Source organism: Sus scrofa, chromosome 9, assembly GCF_054392235.1.
Source record: "Sus scrofa isolate SSC_HxYL_T2T_F1_AM1 chromosome 9, Sscrofa_HxYL_maternal_Yorkshire_Landrace_v2.0, whole genome shotgun sequence".
Classification (NCBI taxonomy): domain Eukaryota; kingdom Metazoa; phylum Chordata; class Mammalia; order Artiodactyla; family Suidae; genus Sus; species Sus scrofa.
Window position 1 is genome coordinate 130518474 of NC_139391.1, and position 16774 is coordinate 130535247.

Here is a 16774-nt window from a genome sequence, read left to right on the forward strand (position 1 = left end):
CAATTTGTGCAGCCTTCTGAGGATATCATCCTTAAATAGTTCTTTGTCATGGAAAGCTTAGCAAAGATTTCAGTTTCAGCCAAAACAGAAACTGACGCTTGATTTTTCAGAGGTCAGTTGAGTCTAGGAAGCACGGTTCAACATCTCTGGATTCTAATTGACAGGAAATGCACATCAGGGTCCCGCTGACTTGTCCATTTCGGAATCTCTGGTCCCTAGTGAAATGTTGAGAACTAAACAAGTTTCCCAAAAATGATTGTTGAAATAAATAAATAGCACATTTTTTTCTGGGGGCGGATTAGGGCCAACCACACAAGTGCCAAAAGCTTTCAAAATGTCATTTTACTAGTATGAGATTACACATAGCTTCCTTCCTGTCCTTTTAGGGAGTATATACTGAACATAATTTTAAATTGTCTATGATGGCTCAGAAGAGCCTTTTCAACTATAACTGTTGGTGAGCAAAGAAAGGCTGGTGACCCGGGACCTGGCTGGTGACCCGGGACCTGGAGAAGGAGAGTCCCTTCCTTAACAGCCCTCCCCACATCTCTTTGTGAAAAGAGGGTTCTAAGAGAATTCATTGGCTCAACACCTATTGCAAACCTACTCTGTGCCTGACCTGTGCCCAAGGGAATATAGAGACGAATAATCAGGACATGGTTGGTTGTGACCTCGGAAATCTGCCTGGTGAGGGAGACAGATACGTAAATGTGTAACAGCAGGAGGATGAGAGCCACACCGTCACTGAGGCTGTGACAGAGCTTAGGAGAGCTCACTGACCTTTGACGTGTCTGCCCACAGCAGCCTCTGCCTCCAGAGCCCTGGGGTGGGGTGTCCCCACGGAGCTGGCCCGGCCCCCGCAGCGCTGCGGAAACGCCATTGCAGCCCCCAGCTCTCTGTGCACGAGCTGCAGTGGGAGCTCCAGTTTCTCCTGCTATTTCAGCTGATGCCTCTTGCTTTCTGTCTGCGTTCTATCTGCCTGCTTGTTTTTGGTTTAGTTCCTAAGAACCTCTAAGCTGACACAGTTTACCTCTCACCTGTCTGTCTGCCTCTTCTTTCTAGTCTTTTTTCACCTCCGCCACTTGCTTTGTAAAGTTTCTCACCATCCCGCTCAGTCAGGATGATGGTGATGATGACAATAGCTGTCATGTCCTGATAGTTTACAGATCGCGAGGTGCTGTGCTAAGCATTTTCCCTGTATTGTCTCATCTGCTCCGCTCAGAATTCATGCAGTCTGATCCCATCTGGTAAATGAGAGCGCAAGGCCCTGTGTAGTAAATAACAATGACCAAAGCCACGCAACTCCTTTCCTTTACAAAAATCACAAAACACTGGATGTAGTCTTTGTATCTCTAGAATTTTTATTGTGTGTGTGTGTATGAGAGAAAAAAGAGACTAAGTCCTTTACCAACAAAGGTTTTATGTTTTGCTTTCTCTGTGTTTTCAGGGCACTGCCAGCAATTGAGCTGTTCTGGATAGCACTCGAAGGTTCTAGCAGGCAGAATTTCAGATAGCCAAGGCTTTCCCTTAGGGATGCTCATTTCAGTAAACCACCCTCTGCCCATCAGGAAAGTGATGGGTTTACTCAGTCACTGGATCACGGCTGACTTCTCCTCAGACCTGGGATCCTGTGGCCTGAGGCAGAGCCCTGGGAGAGAGAGATCTTAGGCTGGAGCTTGCAGCAGCCTCTGATGGATGAGTTTATTTATTTTAGTAGGGAGGGGGTTAAAGGGGGAAGGAGTCTGTTGTGGAAAGAGAGGGATGTGCTTTTAGATATAGAGAGAAATGCTTTTTAAGATTGTAGCCTTCAGATCTTATTAGTGTTACTACATTACTTTGTTACAAGTTTTTATAATTCTGAGGGCAGGAAACATACGCATACTCACATGTTACCACCACAATCCACCAGCAGGCTCTTTGGTTTTTAAACGATTCTCCCATTTGTGCCTGATGGTTAGTTTAGGTAATTCGTGTCTTTTATGTCTGTTGTTCCTACTTCTTTTTTTCTACCGTTGTGACTAGTTTAAGACTGAGCTGCAAGCCATTTCCACATTAAGTTTAGAGATTGAATTGAATCAGAAATGTGAAACACTCTTTCCTTGTGGAAGAGTTGAGACTTTGTAATTCAGTGATGAAAACATCCCCTGTGCTTTTCCAGGGTGTGTGTCAGACAAAGCTCCATGGCCTTTCATCTCTTGTCCTCAGCATCAGGCAGGTAACATTCAGCTTTCCAGGGGATTAATCCAGCTGCAGTTCTGTTGTAGTTGATGGTGTTAAAGAGGATCAACAGCTCCAAACGGACGCGCCACGTCTTGCTGTCCTTGTCCCCAAGTGAGCGTCTCTAACCAAGGGTTTGCTAAGAGTAGCACACGATGCTGGATGTCTCTCCGTGTCTTGTTGCAGAAAATAAAACTGAGATAAGCACTCATTGAACTAGCTTGAAATATCCTAGGACGTTGAAGCACATCTCTGAGACTTCCTTTCCCGGCGGGGTGTCATTGGAATTCTACTCGTGTATTTATGATCTGTCAGTCCCGTCCGAATGCGAGCCCTTCAAGGGCGGGGATTCCGTCTGTGCTTCACAATACGTTTCAACACACAGATGGCCAGGATATCCTTCACTGACCATTGAGGAAGGATTGTGAACTTATCTGCTTAGATTAGAATCAAATTGCGCTTTTGTTTGTTCGTTTTTTTTAGTAATACATCCTTATTCTACTTACACAGTCTAGTCATTTCTTGACTTTTCTTTTTTCCTTTCCATCTATCTTCTGTCGTTGTTTTCCCGGGCCACATAGGGGAGCCTACTGGGCAAACTGATTTCACCCAATGCTCCTGGAAAGTCATGCCAGGCCCCCGGCATAGCAGAGTGTGCACAGAAGACTATTCTCGTGCACTTATAAGTACTTGGCAAAGCATTTCATAATCTACCTAGGTTTTTAAAACCAAAAAAAGGGAAAACAGCTGTTACTATTAGGGTACTGATAATTCCAAGGAAATCAGGTGGATCTGTCACAAGTGACACGGTGAACTGGCAGGCCAGCTGTCAGAAGATGCCAATCATGGGTGTCCTGGTACAGAAAGTTCCCCACTGACACAAGATTGGCAACTTCCTTCATATGCCCTTGGTATTCTGAGTCTTGAGAGTGGAAAGAGGAGAAGAGAACTCAAAGTCCAGGAATGTCTGCCACTGGCTTTGATCGTGAAGGAGCAATTCTAGAAAGGGCGAAGTTCTTCTGCATGGATTCACCCTGGTGTGGGTGGGCGGCTTTAATCAGGATCTGATACTTTCCTCTCTTGCCTTCCAGAAAGAATGTCAGCCTTGCATGAACTTGTGTGAACACATACAGGTGATAAAGGAAGAGAGTTTTCAGCTACAGGGTAAAGGCACTAAACTCTTAAATCCTGAAGAACAGTTATTCCACAGACTTTTTCAATTCAGCCCTCTCTGTAAGAAACATTAAAAACATTTATTTTAGTCCATTAAAGGCAGAATAGAGAAGAGGACATAAGAGAGCTAAGCTTTGTTCATTTTTTCACTTGACACGATTGAAATCAACACCCTTGGGCCAAAACATAATAGGTAATAATCTTTAGACCTCATAGGGCTTCCTGAAATATTTTGGAAAAAAGATTTGCAGGTATATCTTAATTCGGTAAATGTTGAAACAAAGTATATAAATAAATTGAGTCTAGGTGAGAAATGGCCTTTTTTTTTGCTTTTTAGGGCCACACCCACAGCATATGGAAGTTCCCAGGTGAGGGGTCACATCAGAGCTGTAGCCACTAGCCCACATCGCAGCCACAGCAATGTGGGATCCAAGCTGGGTCTGTGACCTACACCACAACTCACAGCAACGCTGGATCCCTGACCCACTGAGTGAGGCCAGGGATCGAACCCACATCTTCATGCTTACTAGTCAGATTCGTTTCTGCTGCGCCATGACGGGAAATCCCAGAAGTGGCCTTGTTATAAGTGGTAATTTCATCCTTAGCATCACTTGAACATATGTTCAGGTAGATCATAGAGTCAAAGGGAGAGGCTCGGAGAGATGAAGCCCAGCTTTGGCACTGAGGCAGGCGAGTGACCCCTGAGACCGGAGCTCAGCATCCTCACAGCCCCTCCGGTGCTCTTTCCACTGCTCTCCTTGCCCCCCATCGCCACACCTCACTGCGGAAATCCAGCAGAAATTGTATCTTCCTGTATGGGACTTAGTGTTATGTTTCTGAGCGATACCTCTGTACAGTGATTGTTTGTGGAAGTGAAACTTTTCCCATCAAGAAAGCAGAAGCAAATATGCCTGTTTCTTTGCTGTTAATAGCATATTGTCAGTTGTCACGGCACCAAGTGAGTGTGGGTCCAGGAATGAGGATCTTGAGTTGCCAGCAGTTGCTGGGTGATAGGAAGCCTGGGCTTTTCCAGAGTATCCTCATGTCACATGTGACATCTCTTTGTGTGTTATCTTTAACATGCACAATGAAATGTGAAATGGTGTTAACAGGAGCCCAAGGACACCAAAGCGGCAAGATGAGAAATCACTTTTCGGCTGTCTTTCTTCTCCCCCCAGTGGGCTGCTGTATTAACACTCATTATAGCGAAGCAGAACAGATGGGCAAACAGACTGATTAGTTATTTATATATATATTTTTTTTCTTTGTGAAGCTTAGATGTTGGCTCTGTCTTCAATAAAAGAAAGGAGTTTTTAGATGTTGCCTTGTCTTGATTTTCCCTTTTTAATTAAAGGAGGAAAGGGGACACTTTGCTCCTGATCTATTAATAATGTGTATTATCCCTTTCTTAACTGCTGACTTCATAGCTCTCTGTGTACCCATTGCAGTTAGAATTTGATTTTTCTCCAGTCCTCTGAGCTGCATGTGGTGTCTTCATGTTCTTTCTGGCTTAGGATTTCGTTATGGAGTTTATCAGTTTTAATTCATTTTTTTAAAAGTGTCTTTCTTGACAAGGGAACTGTCTACAGTATTTTTGGCTTTTCCATCCAAAATGAAAAAGTCCATGACTAATTGGTGGAAAGGGAAATTATTCATAATATTATGTAAATAGAAATATTTCGCATAACTTTTTTCAAAAAGGTCAAATACCTCTGATTTTTCTTAAAACAGATTTTGCATATTTCCCCTTCTCAATATAATTTTAGTGTATTTAAAAATTTTTTATTCACTTTTTTTTTTCTTTTTATGGCCATCCCCTTGGCTTATTGGAGTCCCCAGACTAGGGGTTGAATTGGAGCTGCAGCTACCAGCCTATGCCACAGGCATGGTAACACCAGATCCAGATGCATCTGCAAGCTACACTGCAGCTTGCAGTAACACCATATCCTTAACACATTGAGTGAGGCCAGGGGTCAAACATGCATGTTTATGGAAACTGCATCTGGTCCTTAACCCACTGAGCCACAGTGGGAACTCCTTATTTATTTTTATACAGCCACACTTGCAGCACATGGAAGTTTCCAGGTCAGGGATTGAATCTGTGTCCCAGCTATGACCTACACTGTGGCTGCAGCAATGCTGGATCATTTAACGCTGGATTCCCTGTACCTGATCTGGGGATTGAACCTATGCCTCTACAACAAGCTGAGAAGCTGCAGTCAGATTCTTTTTTTTTTTTTCCTTCTTTTAATCTTTTTAGGGCTGCACTTGCTACATATGGAGGTTACCAGGCTAGGAGTCAAATCAGAGCTGTAGCCACTGGCCTATGCCACAGCCACAGCAATGCTGGATCCAAGCCATATCTGTAATCTACACCACAGGTTACAGCAATGCCAGATCCTTAACCCACTGAGTGAGGGCAGGGATCGAACCTGTGTCCTCATGGATACTAGTCAGATTTGTTTCTGCTGAGTCATGATGGGGACTCCTGCAGTCACATTCTTAACCGACTATGCCAAAGTGGGAACTCTAGCCTTCCTTCTCAATTTTGTAGAAGTAGGTTTTGTGATGCAATTATGCTTTCAACTCAGAAAATTAAGGTAAAGAAGAAAAGCTATCTGTAATCCCACTTCTGAATATATATTAAAAGGAAGTGAAATTACCATTTTGAAGAGTTATCTGTACCCCCATGTTCACTGCAGCAATATTCACGATAGTCAAGGTATGGAAGCAACCCAAGTTTCCTTCAGTGGACCAAGAAAATGTGAGAAACACACACACACACAGGAATGTTATTCAGCCTAATTTTGAAGGAAATCTTGCCATTCACACCTACATCCATGAACTTGGAAGGAATTATGCTGAGTGAACTAAGCCAGACAGAGAAAGACAAATATGGCATGGTATCATACATAGACTCTTGAAATGAAAGAAGTCAGACTCACAGAAAGAGAGTAGCATTGTGGTTGCCAGAGTCTGGGGGCACAGACTGGTGAAAGGGTAGAGACTTTCAGTTAGAAGATGAATAAGATCTAAGGTATGACATGAAGACTGCAGTTGCTCACCCCCTGTTGTATAATTGAAAGTTGCTAATAAGACAGTAAAACTTGTGTTCTCATTTAAAAAAAAAAAAAAGGTAAATATATAAAGTGATAAATGTGTTCATTAACTTGGTGAGAATCCTTTCACATTGTACAGTATATTCAATCATTCTGTTGAATACTTTCGGTATATTGCAGTTTTTTTCAATTATACTTCAATATAGCTGAAAATAAAATAAAGAGAAATCATCCACATTAAAAAAAAAAGCAAAGAAAAAAAGGCCGTCATGTTTTCTTAAAAGGGGCAAATGAATCACACATATGTAATATGCATAAAAACCTCATGGACTTACAGTGTCCTCATGTTAGAATGTGAAGTGTTCTGGAATAATAACTCCCCTAAGGAAACCTAAAATAGTACCAGGAGAGGAGGGATAAACGTGCATGGCTACAGACTATTTTAGTCCTTTTTAAAATTTTTGAACAGGATTTATAAATTCACTAATGTTGGAGTTCCCGTCGTGGTGCAGTGGTTAACAAATCCGACTAGGAACCATGAGATTGCGGGTTTGATCCCTGGCCTTGCTCAGTGGGTTAAGGATCCGGCGTTGCCGTGAGATGTGGTATAGGTGGCAGATGCAGCTGGGATCCCACGTTGCTGTGGCTCTGGCGTAGGCTGGTGGCTGCAGCTCTGATGAGACCCCTAGCCTGGGAACCTCCATATGCCGTGGGTGCAGCCATATACATACATATATATATATTCACTAATGTATTTTATCAAAAGCAGGAAAAACATCCTATAAAGATGGTGCTCCATGAGGTCAGTGCCTGGCTTCTAACTCCACGGCACAGGCTACTGTAGCCCCACAACCACTTGGGGAGATTTCTGCACAAAGCCATGGATTCATAATTGGACCCCTTGTTTTTGAGGTGCCTGGTGATCCTATCATCTAGATTATTTAGGTTTAAAAAAATCACCCTCAGTGGGACTTGGCATTAGACGATTCTGTGGGACATCAAAGAGCTGGTTCAGTTTAATTCTCACACTGTGCTGTGTGCCTTCAGAAATAGCACGCTGTTAATGATAATATGTGAGAACGAGCCTCGGATCTGCTGGGTGCCGAGGTCTCTGCATGCTCATTTGCACCCTCGGCCTTACCTCGCTAAGCGGTGTGGTTTCAGGGAGATAAATGAAGAGAAGATGTGGGAGTTGGGAGAGAAGAGCCCTGCAAAACGAATGGAAAAACGGAAGCTTAAAAAGGCGTGCTCCGGTCTCGGCGAAGAGTAGTAGCATCTGAAGGGAAACTTCTTTGAGCAGATGCTGGTAGCGGTCATTAGGGACGCATTGCTGAAGGTCCCCTCTATTTGAGGTCTCAGTTGGATTGAGGTTAAGTGAGCGAATGTTCCATAGAAATGAAAACTTGATGTTACATCAGGCTGTTAAAAAGATGCCACTCGGAGGTGTTTTAATGAGGTTTATTCAGCTGTGCCCAGGCCTCAAACCCAACCTTTCTTGACATTTCTGATCTCAAGGCTGAATCAGGGCTATGGGGTGCCCCCCTACCTCGCGCACGCCCCATGTCACCCTTTATTTAACAAGCAGTAGCTCTAGGCCGTTGTTGTCAAACTGGTCTTTCTAATAATCTTTCTCTGAGTGTTCATATTCTGTGGGGATGGGAGAGACTGTATCTTGTTTCCCTCTAGACACCCAGTATCTACCAAACGTGTGTCTGTCACTTAGTAGAGTTCAGTAAATACCTCTTGATGAAATGAATGGATGACTGGACAGTTGTTTATGTGCAGAATCCAGATGACATAGTCACAGAACTTTCCCTGGTGATCCATGGTTTATTTTGAGAATCGGAGCTCTTCTGCCTCTCAGATAACTTCATAACTGTCTCCTTTAAAATAGGCAAATTATGTAAATATATTTCTGAGGAAGTTGTAAAACTTGAAAACCTCATTTTTAAAATTAAATCACTGCTATAAAATACATCATGTGTATGTTTCAAACCCAAAATCTTCACGTAATTGTGATTGGGAGAGAACTTACACTGAACGAGAGTGCTTTTTAAAAAATATAAGTAAGTGAAGACTTCCTGAGTCATCACTTGAATTGACTGTGTCTAATTAGAATCATGTCGAATCTGCTTGTTAACATGCCTAAATACAGCCGTCCTTTGAAAAGTTTTTTTTAATATGTTTTATTTTTGTTTGCCTGCTGCAGTGTGTTTGATTTTCGTGTGATTTCAGCCTTTTACATTCAAGTAAGATCTGTTGATACAAACACAACTTCTAAAACAGAAGAAACAGCACGCAGTGCTTTTCGGGAGTAGCAGAGAATAATTCACATCTTAGACTCTTACATTAACTTCTTGGGTCGCCAGTGAGGCTGTCAACACAAAATAGGAATGAGGAACAGAAGAGAGAACTCCACAGAGAGGATTGTAAATCGCCTCTGGCTTCCTACTGTCCTTTGGGAATTTGTTAGGGTTTCCCAATCTCCTTCCTGTTTTTACTTTGTTTATTCTGAGGAGGTGGCAGCAGATGGGGAGGAGGAGGGGAGGTTTCCCCCTGTAACTTGAGGTTGCCCGCCTGTGTACCTGTGAGGTTGTTTTCCCACATTCCTTGGAATTCATTCTGGGAGCCCACACCTGTCAATTACCTGGTGATGCTGCAGATGGGGAATGAGGGCCCACTGGGAGGCCAAAGCAGCAGCAGCAGCAACAACAACAACGCATAGCAGCTACCAGCTTCGAGGGGAGTTTTGTCCTTCTCACTCTGGACCTGAATCCTGGCTCCTATCCTTCTTAGCTCTTATTTCAGTATTGTTTCCTTAAAACCTGTAGGAGGTTGACAGAATGGATTTCAACACTACTAATGTAGTATCTCTCAAAGTGGGCTCAAATTTGGATCATATGGACTTGCTTCTGACATTTTATAGTTTCTTAAGTTGGATAAAGTTAGCAAGGCCTCTGCCAGGCCCTTCGCAAGTGTCAGCAGTGTGGTCCTCTTCCTGGCCACGCCCCCTCCTCAACCCCTCTGAACAGGTGCTTTTCCACATCCTTTTTTTTTTTTTTTTTTGTCTTTTTGCCATTTCTTGGTCCTCTCCCGCAGCATAAGGAGGTTCCCAGGCTAGGGGTCGAATCGGAGCTGTAGACACCGGCTTATGCCAGAGCCACAGCAACGCGGGATCCAAGCCGTGTCTGCAACCTACACCACAGCTCACGGCAACGCCGGATCCTTAACCCACTGAGCAAGGGCCGGGACCGAACCCGCAACCTCATGGTTCCTAGTCGGATTCGTTAACCACTGCGCCACGACGGGAACTCCCCTTTTCCACATCTTAAAGTCTCAGCCCAGGCAGTTCTTTACATCTGATGATGCTACTACCAAACTTTTAAGACCCTACAAAATACCACTTCCTCTTTTGATTCCTGCCTTTGCCCAGTCATAATTTAATTTGCTTTTTTGATTCTGCACTGTCACAGAGTCCTGTGAAAGGTTTGTCATGGCACTTACTACACTGTATTGTGTAGATTTTTTAAAAAATATCAGTACATCTCCCCATCAGGTCCAGGAGCTCTATGGACCATCGGTGGAAATACTGTGGTTTTGATAACATTGCTACTAAATATCATCAGAACCCTTGGTGTGTGTGTTCCATAGCGCTTTAAAAAGGGGAACATGTGTTAACACGAGGTTACCTAACAATACAGAGAAACTGATATGCATTAACTAGGAAAAAATCTTCATGGTTTTTAAAACTTGAAACACTAACCCTAGACTTTCTGTAAATTTAACATAACCAGTGATAGAAAATAGTCTGAAGAACTGTATGAAGACATGGTAGTGTTATAGCCGTCAGGTCGGTATTGAAATCTGTATTTGCTTGGCTGGATTTAAGATCATTACCCCTGTTAGCTCAGTTCATTTATTGGATTGATTTAGAATTACCTGTTCGTGTTGACCTAATTTGAAACATCCCCTTTGGCAAGATTTGATGGGTTTCTACATCCATAGACAGTGTTGACACTTTAAGGAAGAGGGCATAGCGGCAGCAGTCTCGTTGAAAGAGGAAACTCGCATTTGGGGAGCCCTGTTCTTCAGAGTAAGAAACATCAAAATGTTTTCATAAAGGAGAGAAGAGAAAAGTGGGATGTGGGTGCTGATGAAGATTGAGAGAGTGACTTGCTGTCTCCTCTGCTCTGCCCTGGGTTTGGGAGGTGAGGGCTTAGCAGAGTGGGATGGACAGAGATGAAGGCGTGGGTAGATGTTTCGAAGTAAACATCTGTAAGACTGCAGTGGCTCGCAAAGGATGATGGAAAATAAAATAAATAAAAATGAGCAAGTCGAGCATAGGAACCTCGGGCATTTGGGCAGTGACCTTGAGTGGAAAAGGAGAAGGTAAATTCACTCCCAAACTAGATTATCTCCTTGGTGGTTTATCCATAAATACTCTTTCAGCCTTTAGTAGAGGTCAGATAGAGGCACGCAGGCTCTGGAAGAGGGAATCAACTGTCTTGTTTTCTTCTCTTCATATTCCTACATCTGCTCAGTCCTTAAAATGTTCAATTAACAAAGCAGAAAATGGACAAAAGTACATTTAAGTCCTTGCCCTCATCTCCTTCCCTTATCCTCCCAAACACTGTCACCGCAGGTAAAATAAAATATCGAGTCATTTGCAGAACCCATTGGAAGTAAATAAACCAGCCCATTTTTCAGCCCACCTTTTCCTGGCAAAATCTGAGGGGCCGGGAATGGCTGGTCTGCTGGGCGGGATGAGCACGATGGGGGACTTGGCCCAGCCTCTGGAACTCGGTGCATCTCATCAAAGTGCGTCCCTTCCTCTGAAGGTTTTTGAGATTCCAGAACATTAGCAAACCTCTATGGCATTCCAGTTTGTGTTTGACAAGTTAGAATGCTCAAATATTTATTTGAGTAAATAAATAGATCTTCTCTGTCTTCTCGAAAAGTCCAGGCACGTGTGGTGCAGGGGGCGGACCTTCCGACCTTGCTTTCCAAGCAGGAGTCAGATGCATGTCCCCCGCTGCATTTCCTTCTTCGGCACCAGGTCGCACCCATGGCTGGTGGGGTCCGGCCGGCATCAGGGCAGTGAGACCCCGAGACACGGCTTCGTGTCACCCATTCTGATCCAGCTCTCTTCTTGCAGGTGCACACATCCTGACCGACTCAGCAAGCAGGTGGATTTTCTTTGTGTCTAAAGAAAAAGAAAATGTCCCCGTGTCTGTAGAGATGATTTGCAGTTCAGCCCGGCTGAAGCTGACCGAATGAGACTATGGGCTGTGCCTCCGCCAAGCATGTTGCCACTGTTCAAAATGAAGAGGAAGCCCAGAAAGGGAAGAACTACCAGAACGGAGATGTGTTTGGTGGTAAGTACCATTGAACTTTCTTTTCGGCCCATCCCTCTGGACCTTTCACTTTTGCAGGAGTGAATAATTGTAGCGATGATACTAAGTTACTCTGTGGTGGTGGTGGCGGGAGGCGGGGGCGGAGTGCCAGTAAGAGGTGATGAGATGTGGTAAAAGTCAGTGCAGATCTGTTACACTGGACACTTTTCATCATCATTTATACCTAGAAGACTTTAAGGAGGATGGTGGAGGTATATGCAGGAAGTAACATTTAAATCAAGCTTTATGAAGAACTAGTAGGACCTAAACAGGTGTGTGGGACAGTGACCAGAAGGCGTCCTGGTCCAGGGGAACTGTGGGACTGAACACATGGAGATCCAGAAGCAGGTGAGGATTTATAATGGAGGGAATGACATGTTCTTTGGAGTTTAAAATAGGTTTATAAGGAGTTCCTCTTTATGTGACTTAGGAATTCTCGAATTCAAAAAAACAATTACAATGAATTTAAGTATCATCTTTTAGCCATTCTCTGATGATTCGTAGTGACTTGAGACTTATCGAGTACAGAAGTCACAAATACCAACCCATGGCCACATCTGTCTTACAAATATATTTTCTTTGCCCCCAGAGAAATTTCTTTTTTTTAATTTTATTTTCATTTTTTAAAGTTTTATTCAGGTATAGTTGATTTACAAGGTTGTGATCATTTCTGCTGTACAGCAGAGTGATTCAGTTGTGCGTGTACACACATCTATTCTCTTTCGGATTCTTTTCCCACATAGATGATCACAGGATAATGGGTAGAGTTCTCTGTGCTACCCAGCAGGTCCCTGCTGGCCAGTCATTCCATTTTCCTCAGTGTGCATGTGCCAGTCCCCAAACCCCAGTCCCCCCCGACACCCCCCCACCTGTCCCTTTCAGCAACCATAAGTTTTTTAAAGTCCGTGAATCTGTTTCTGTTCTGCAAATAAGTCCATTTGTATCCTTTTTTAAGATTCCACACAGAAGCGATAGCATATGATGTTTGTCTTTCTCTGTCTGACTTCACTTAGTATGATAATCTCCAGGTCCATCCACGTTGCTACAGATGGCATTCGCATTTTAAAATAAAAAAGAACGGCAGCCTTTAAAAATCGGAATGTTTCACACCAACCCCCAACTTTCTTGAGACCTGGCAACACTGATTTGGCACTTGCCGCGCGGGCGGTGGGGGGTGGTCGGCGGGGGACAGCGCGTGCTGGTTCACTCAGACCGTGGCCTCCATGAACGGGAAGCCTTCCCTGCGAATGCGCCTGGAGCCCTCTTCACTCACCAGCGTTCCCCGCCTGACCACGTACCGACTCTTCAGTGTGCCTCATCTTGAGTTTATCCTTGGGGAGATCAGTGATGATCTCGATGAAGAGTGGCTATGTCTTCATGCAAAATTGCAGTTCCTCTAGGCAGGTGAAGCCGGTTTTGCTGAATTACTAACCACCGTAATACCCCTGCCTTGACATTTGTGTGGGACCCTGATGCCCCAAAGCACCTCTTCACCTCTTATTCAGTAAAGAACCTCATTGGAATCGTGTTTACATGTAAACACCTCACGTTGCACTGTTCAGTCACTGCCAAGTAATGCTCCTGGGTTTGAATCTCTAGCTTTTTGATCTGCTCTTCTGGTTGCTTCAGGCCCCTGGGGGAGCGTTGGGAACTCGGGGGAAGGGGTGATACTGTCTTACAAGTGGATTCATGTGACCACTTGTAAACAGCGGCGGATTTCATTTTGGTTTGGTTTAAGGAGATGTATTTGTTGCCTAGGACAAATTTGTTTCTGGTGGTCACTACCTGTGTAGCATTGGGAACTGAGAAAAGAGTGACATATGAGCAACTTAAGAAAACTAGAATCCAGGTCACTGAAACTACCACTTCTGGGAAAACAGCTAATTAAAACTAGAGTCATTGCTGTCATTCTCGGATACTTAACTTCTAAGAGGAGATAATCTGATGTAAGAAATTTAAGGTCTTTGTGATAGTCTGTGCCGTTATCATTTTTGTAATCAGAGTGACCATTTATGGAACCTCCACTGAAGGTCAAACACCGAGAAGCCCTAACATTCATTTTCCTGTGAAATTTTCACAGCAATCCTGTAAAATCTGTGCTATCCCACTTTTACAGGTTTGGAAGCTGGAGCGCAGTGAGACGAACTGGGCCAAAGTTGCTCAGCAAGAGGTAGCTTCTAGACAGAATCAGATGTCTCAGGCTCCAAAGGCCCCATTTCTTTTTCAGTGTTGTTTCTGGCTGCCTGCTGTCTCCCATCCGTCACTCATTCTTTAATGCGAAAGAGTATTGACCGGCCAGCACACGATGTGTAAGACCCTTTGCTAAATGCCATGGAGGATGCAGAGGTGAAATGATAACGTAAATCGTGCTCTCCAGGACTTCGTAAGAGGATGAGGAAGTGTTATGAGTCAGAATAAACCAAATACCAGAAGCGGAAAAGACATACACGTCATGATAAGAGTCAGAGGGATGGAGAGGCTGTCTTAAACGATGGAATCAGAGCAGATTTCTCATGGAGGTGATGGTGGAACCTGCTTTTAAAGGACTGGAGCATCTAAACCTGTCGGATGAAGGGTGTAGGGAAGAACTGGATGAGGAAAGGCAAGAGGTGACGGGGACCTATATTTAAGAATTACAAGCAAACCAGTTTGCAGGGAATATAAAATATAAGTGAGAGGGAATTGGCTAGAAAAATAAGTTAGGATTAAATTATGGAGAACTTTGAATACCAAATTATAGTCTGTGGAAGGATAATCTTAGACTCGTAAGAGCAAAAATTCAGTGACATTCAATATATTGTATTTACATTTTGCTTGGCAACGAGACCATCTAACCATCCATTTGTAACTTTCAGAGCCAAGAAGGCGTCCTGGTCTGAAGTACCACGTGCAGTTTGCAAAAGTTAGCATCTAATAAAAGGAGCCGTGGATGAGTCAGCTATTGCAGGGTATTAGACAACCTCAGGATGTCGGTGCCATTCAACAACAAGCATGTCTTTCTTGATCATGAGTTGGTTAGTCAGCTGGAGTGGCTCTGCTCCGTGTCGCCCTCAGCTTTCTCTTGGGACCAGTGAGCCAAGGGAGACATGCTGTCCGTTTGCAGAAGGGTAAAAGTCCGAGCTTTATACATGATGCCTTTTAAGCTTGGGCTTAGACTTGCCCAGCTGGCACTGGCACCCACATTTTACTGGCCAAATCAAGTCATAAACAGGCTCAAAGACAAGGCACAGAGAAGTCCATGTGACCACAGTGCATTTGTGGCAAAGATGTGGATGTAGAGAAGGGTCAAGAATTGGGGCTTAAAAAAAGGACCTCCCATCGTGGCTTGGCGGTAATGAACCTGACTAGTATTCCTGGGGATGCAGATTTGATCCCTGGCCTCACTGCCATGGCTTAAGGATCCAGCCTTGCTGTGAGCTGTGGTGTAGGTCACAGATGTGGCTCGGATCTGGCGTGGCTGTGGCTGTGGCTGGCAGCTTTAGCTCCTATTCGACCTCTAGCCTGGGAACTTCCATATGCTGAGGGTGCAGCCCTAAAAAAAAGAAGAAAAAAAAAAAAAAAGAAAAGAATTGGGGCTAATAATTCAGTTTACCCCAAGGCTGCCCAGTCATTGCTGTCAGTGTGCCTCCATGTAATTCCTGCCAGAAAATGCACACACAGCCTCTGTCTGCCAGCTTCTCTTCACCCTCCCCGTACTTACACTGAAGTTTTATTCACTCTAGCATTTGGCATCTTATTACACTTTCTGGCACCAGCACCTGCAGGTGTGTGGCCTGGTGTTAGAGAAAGCAGGCCTATGGCGAGGCAGAGAGCTTCACGTCCGTCCAGGGAGACAGGTTATCTAGTCGCATGGAGTTCCGGGAGTAGAATCGTCAGATTCCATTGTGAACATCGGGGCCAGTATCCTCGAGGTGACTGAGGGCTAGAGTTTGAACTCGCCAAGAGAAGGTTGTGTCTGCGTCTCCACTTGAGTTAGTTGACAAGCAGACGTCTGCAAAATCCCGGTAGAATCACAGATGGTCACAGATGAAAGGTGGATCTGGCTCACTTTCAGCCATTTGGTATCTTTTGTCACCCATTGTTTGTGGTCATCTCTTACCATGTAGCCAAGGACCCCAAACTGAGCAGCACTGATTGTCATTTCTCCTGATTCTGTGCGGTGGCTGGGTTCCTCTGCTGTCTTTCGCCTGGGCTCAGGCGCACGGCTGCATTCAGCTGGGAGCTCAGCTGGGCTTGACTGACCACGGTGGCTTCAGGCCTCTCTTCCACTGGGGTAGTCAGACTTTTCACATGGTGGTTAGCTTCCGAGAGAGGAAGTTGGAGCTCCCAGGCCTCTTAAGATGGGCTTCCTTGAAAGTCCTAGAGTGTTACTTGTGCTGCATTCTGTTGAGCAGAGCAGGTCACAAGACCAGTGCAGAGTCAAGAGAGCACAAAGGCTTTCCATCCCTCTGGGGCGTCTGTGCCTCTAGGGAGGGAGGGATTGTTGGGACTCATCTTTGGCGACTGGTTACCACACCCATGGACCGAGGCAAGGAGAACTCATAACTGGATTCTGTTCCAACCTGAACAGTTCTATTCTGTTTGTTAAATCACACCCGTGTTTTCCATCTTATAAAGTGGCCTCATTCACTTTTTAAAAGCTCAGTGTTTTTAAATGTTTGAAAAATGTTGTCACCACATGTTGTTAAAGAGTTGACAGTGTCTGTGAAAGGCGGCATATTTGGGGGACGCTCTCAAGGATGTGTCTCCTGAGTGTGTGTGTATGTACACATTTCGATCCTTTTCCTAAAAGTGTTAATTTCGTTGCTTCTCAGGAAATGCTGGGGAGCATTGATAAGCAGTGTGTTTTTACAAATAGTAATTTCTGTTTATGTGAAGCCTTTTGGTCTCTGTGACATTTTGGTTATTTAGGAGCCAGACACCATGCCGCAT

The 16774-nt window shown here is 44.3% G+C and overlaps 1 protein-coding gene across 4 annotated transcripts in view; it reads left to right on the plus strand.

Moving 5' to 3' along the window:
- Positions 1–16774, plus strand: part of C9H1orf21 (chromosome 9 C1orf21 homolog) — a 239991-nt gene that overhangs the window by 76014 nt on the left and 147203 nt on the right. For all 4 annotated transcript variants that reach the window (XM_003482739.4, XM_084977973.1, XM_084977972.1 and 1 more), the window contains one exon: positions 11605–11824. In XM_003482739.4, coding sequence (XP_003482787.1) covers positions 11731–11824 — 94 coding nt within the window. In that variant the 5' untranslated portion in view covers positions 11605–11730. The remainder of the gene's footprint in view (positions 1–11604; positions 11825–16774) is intronic.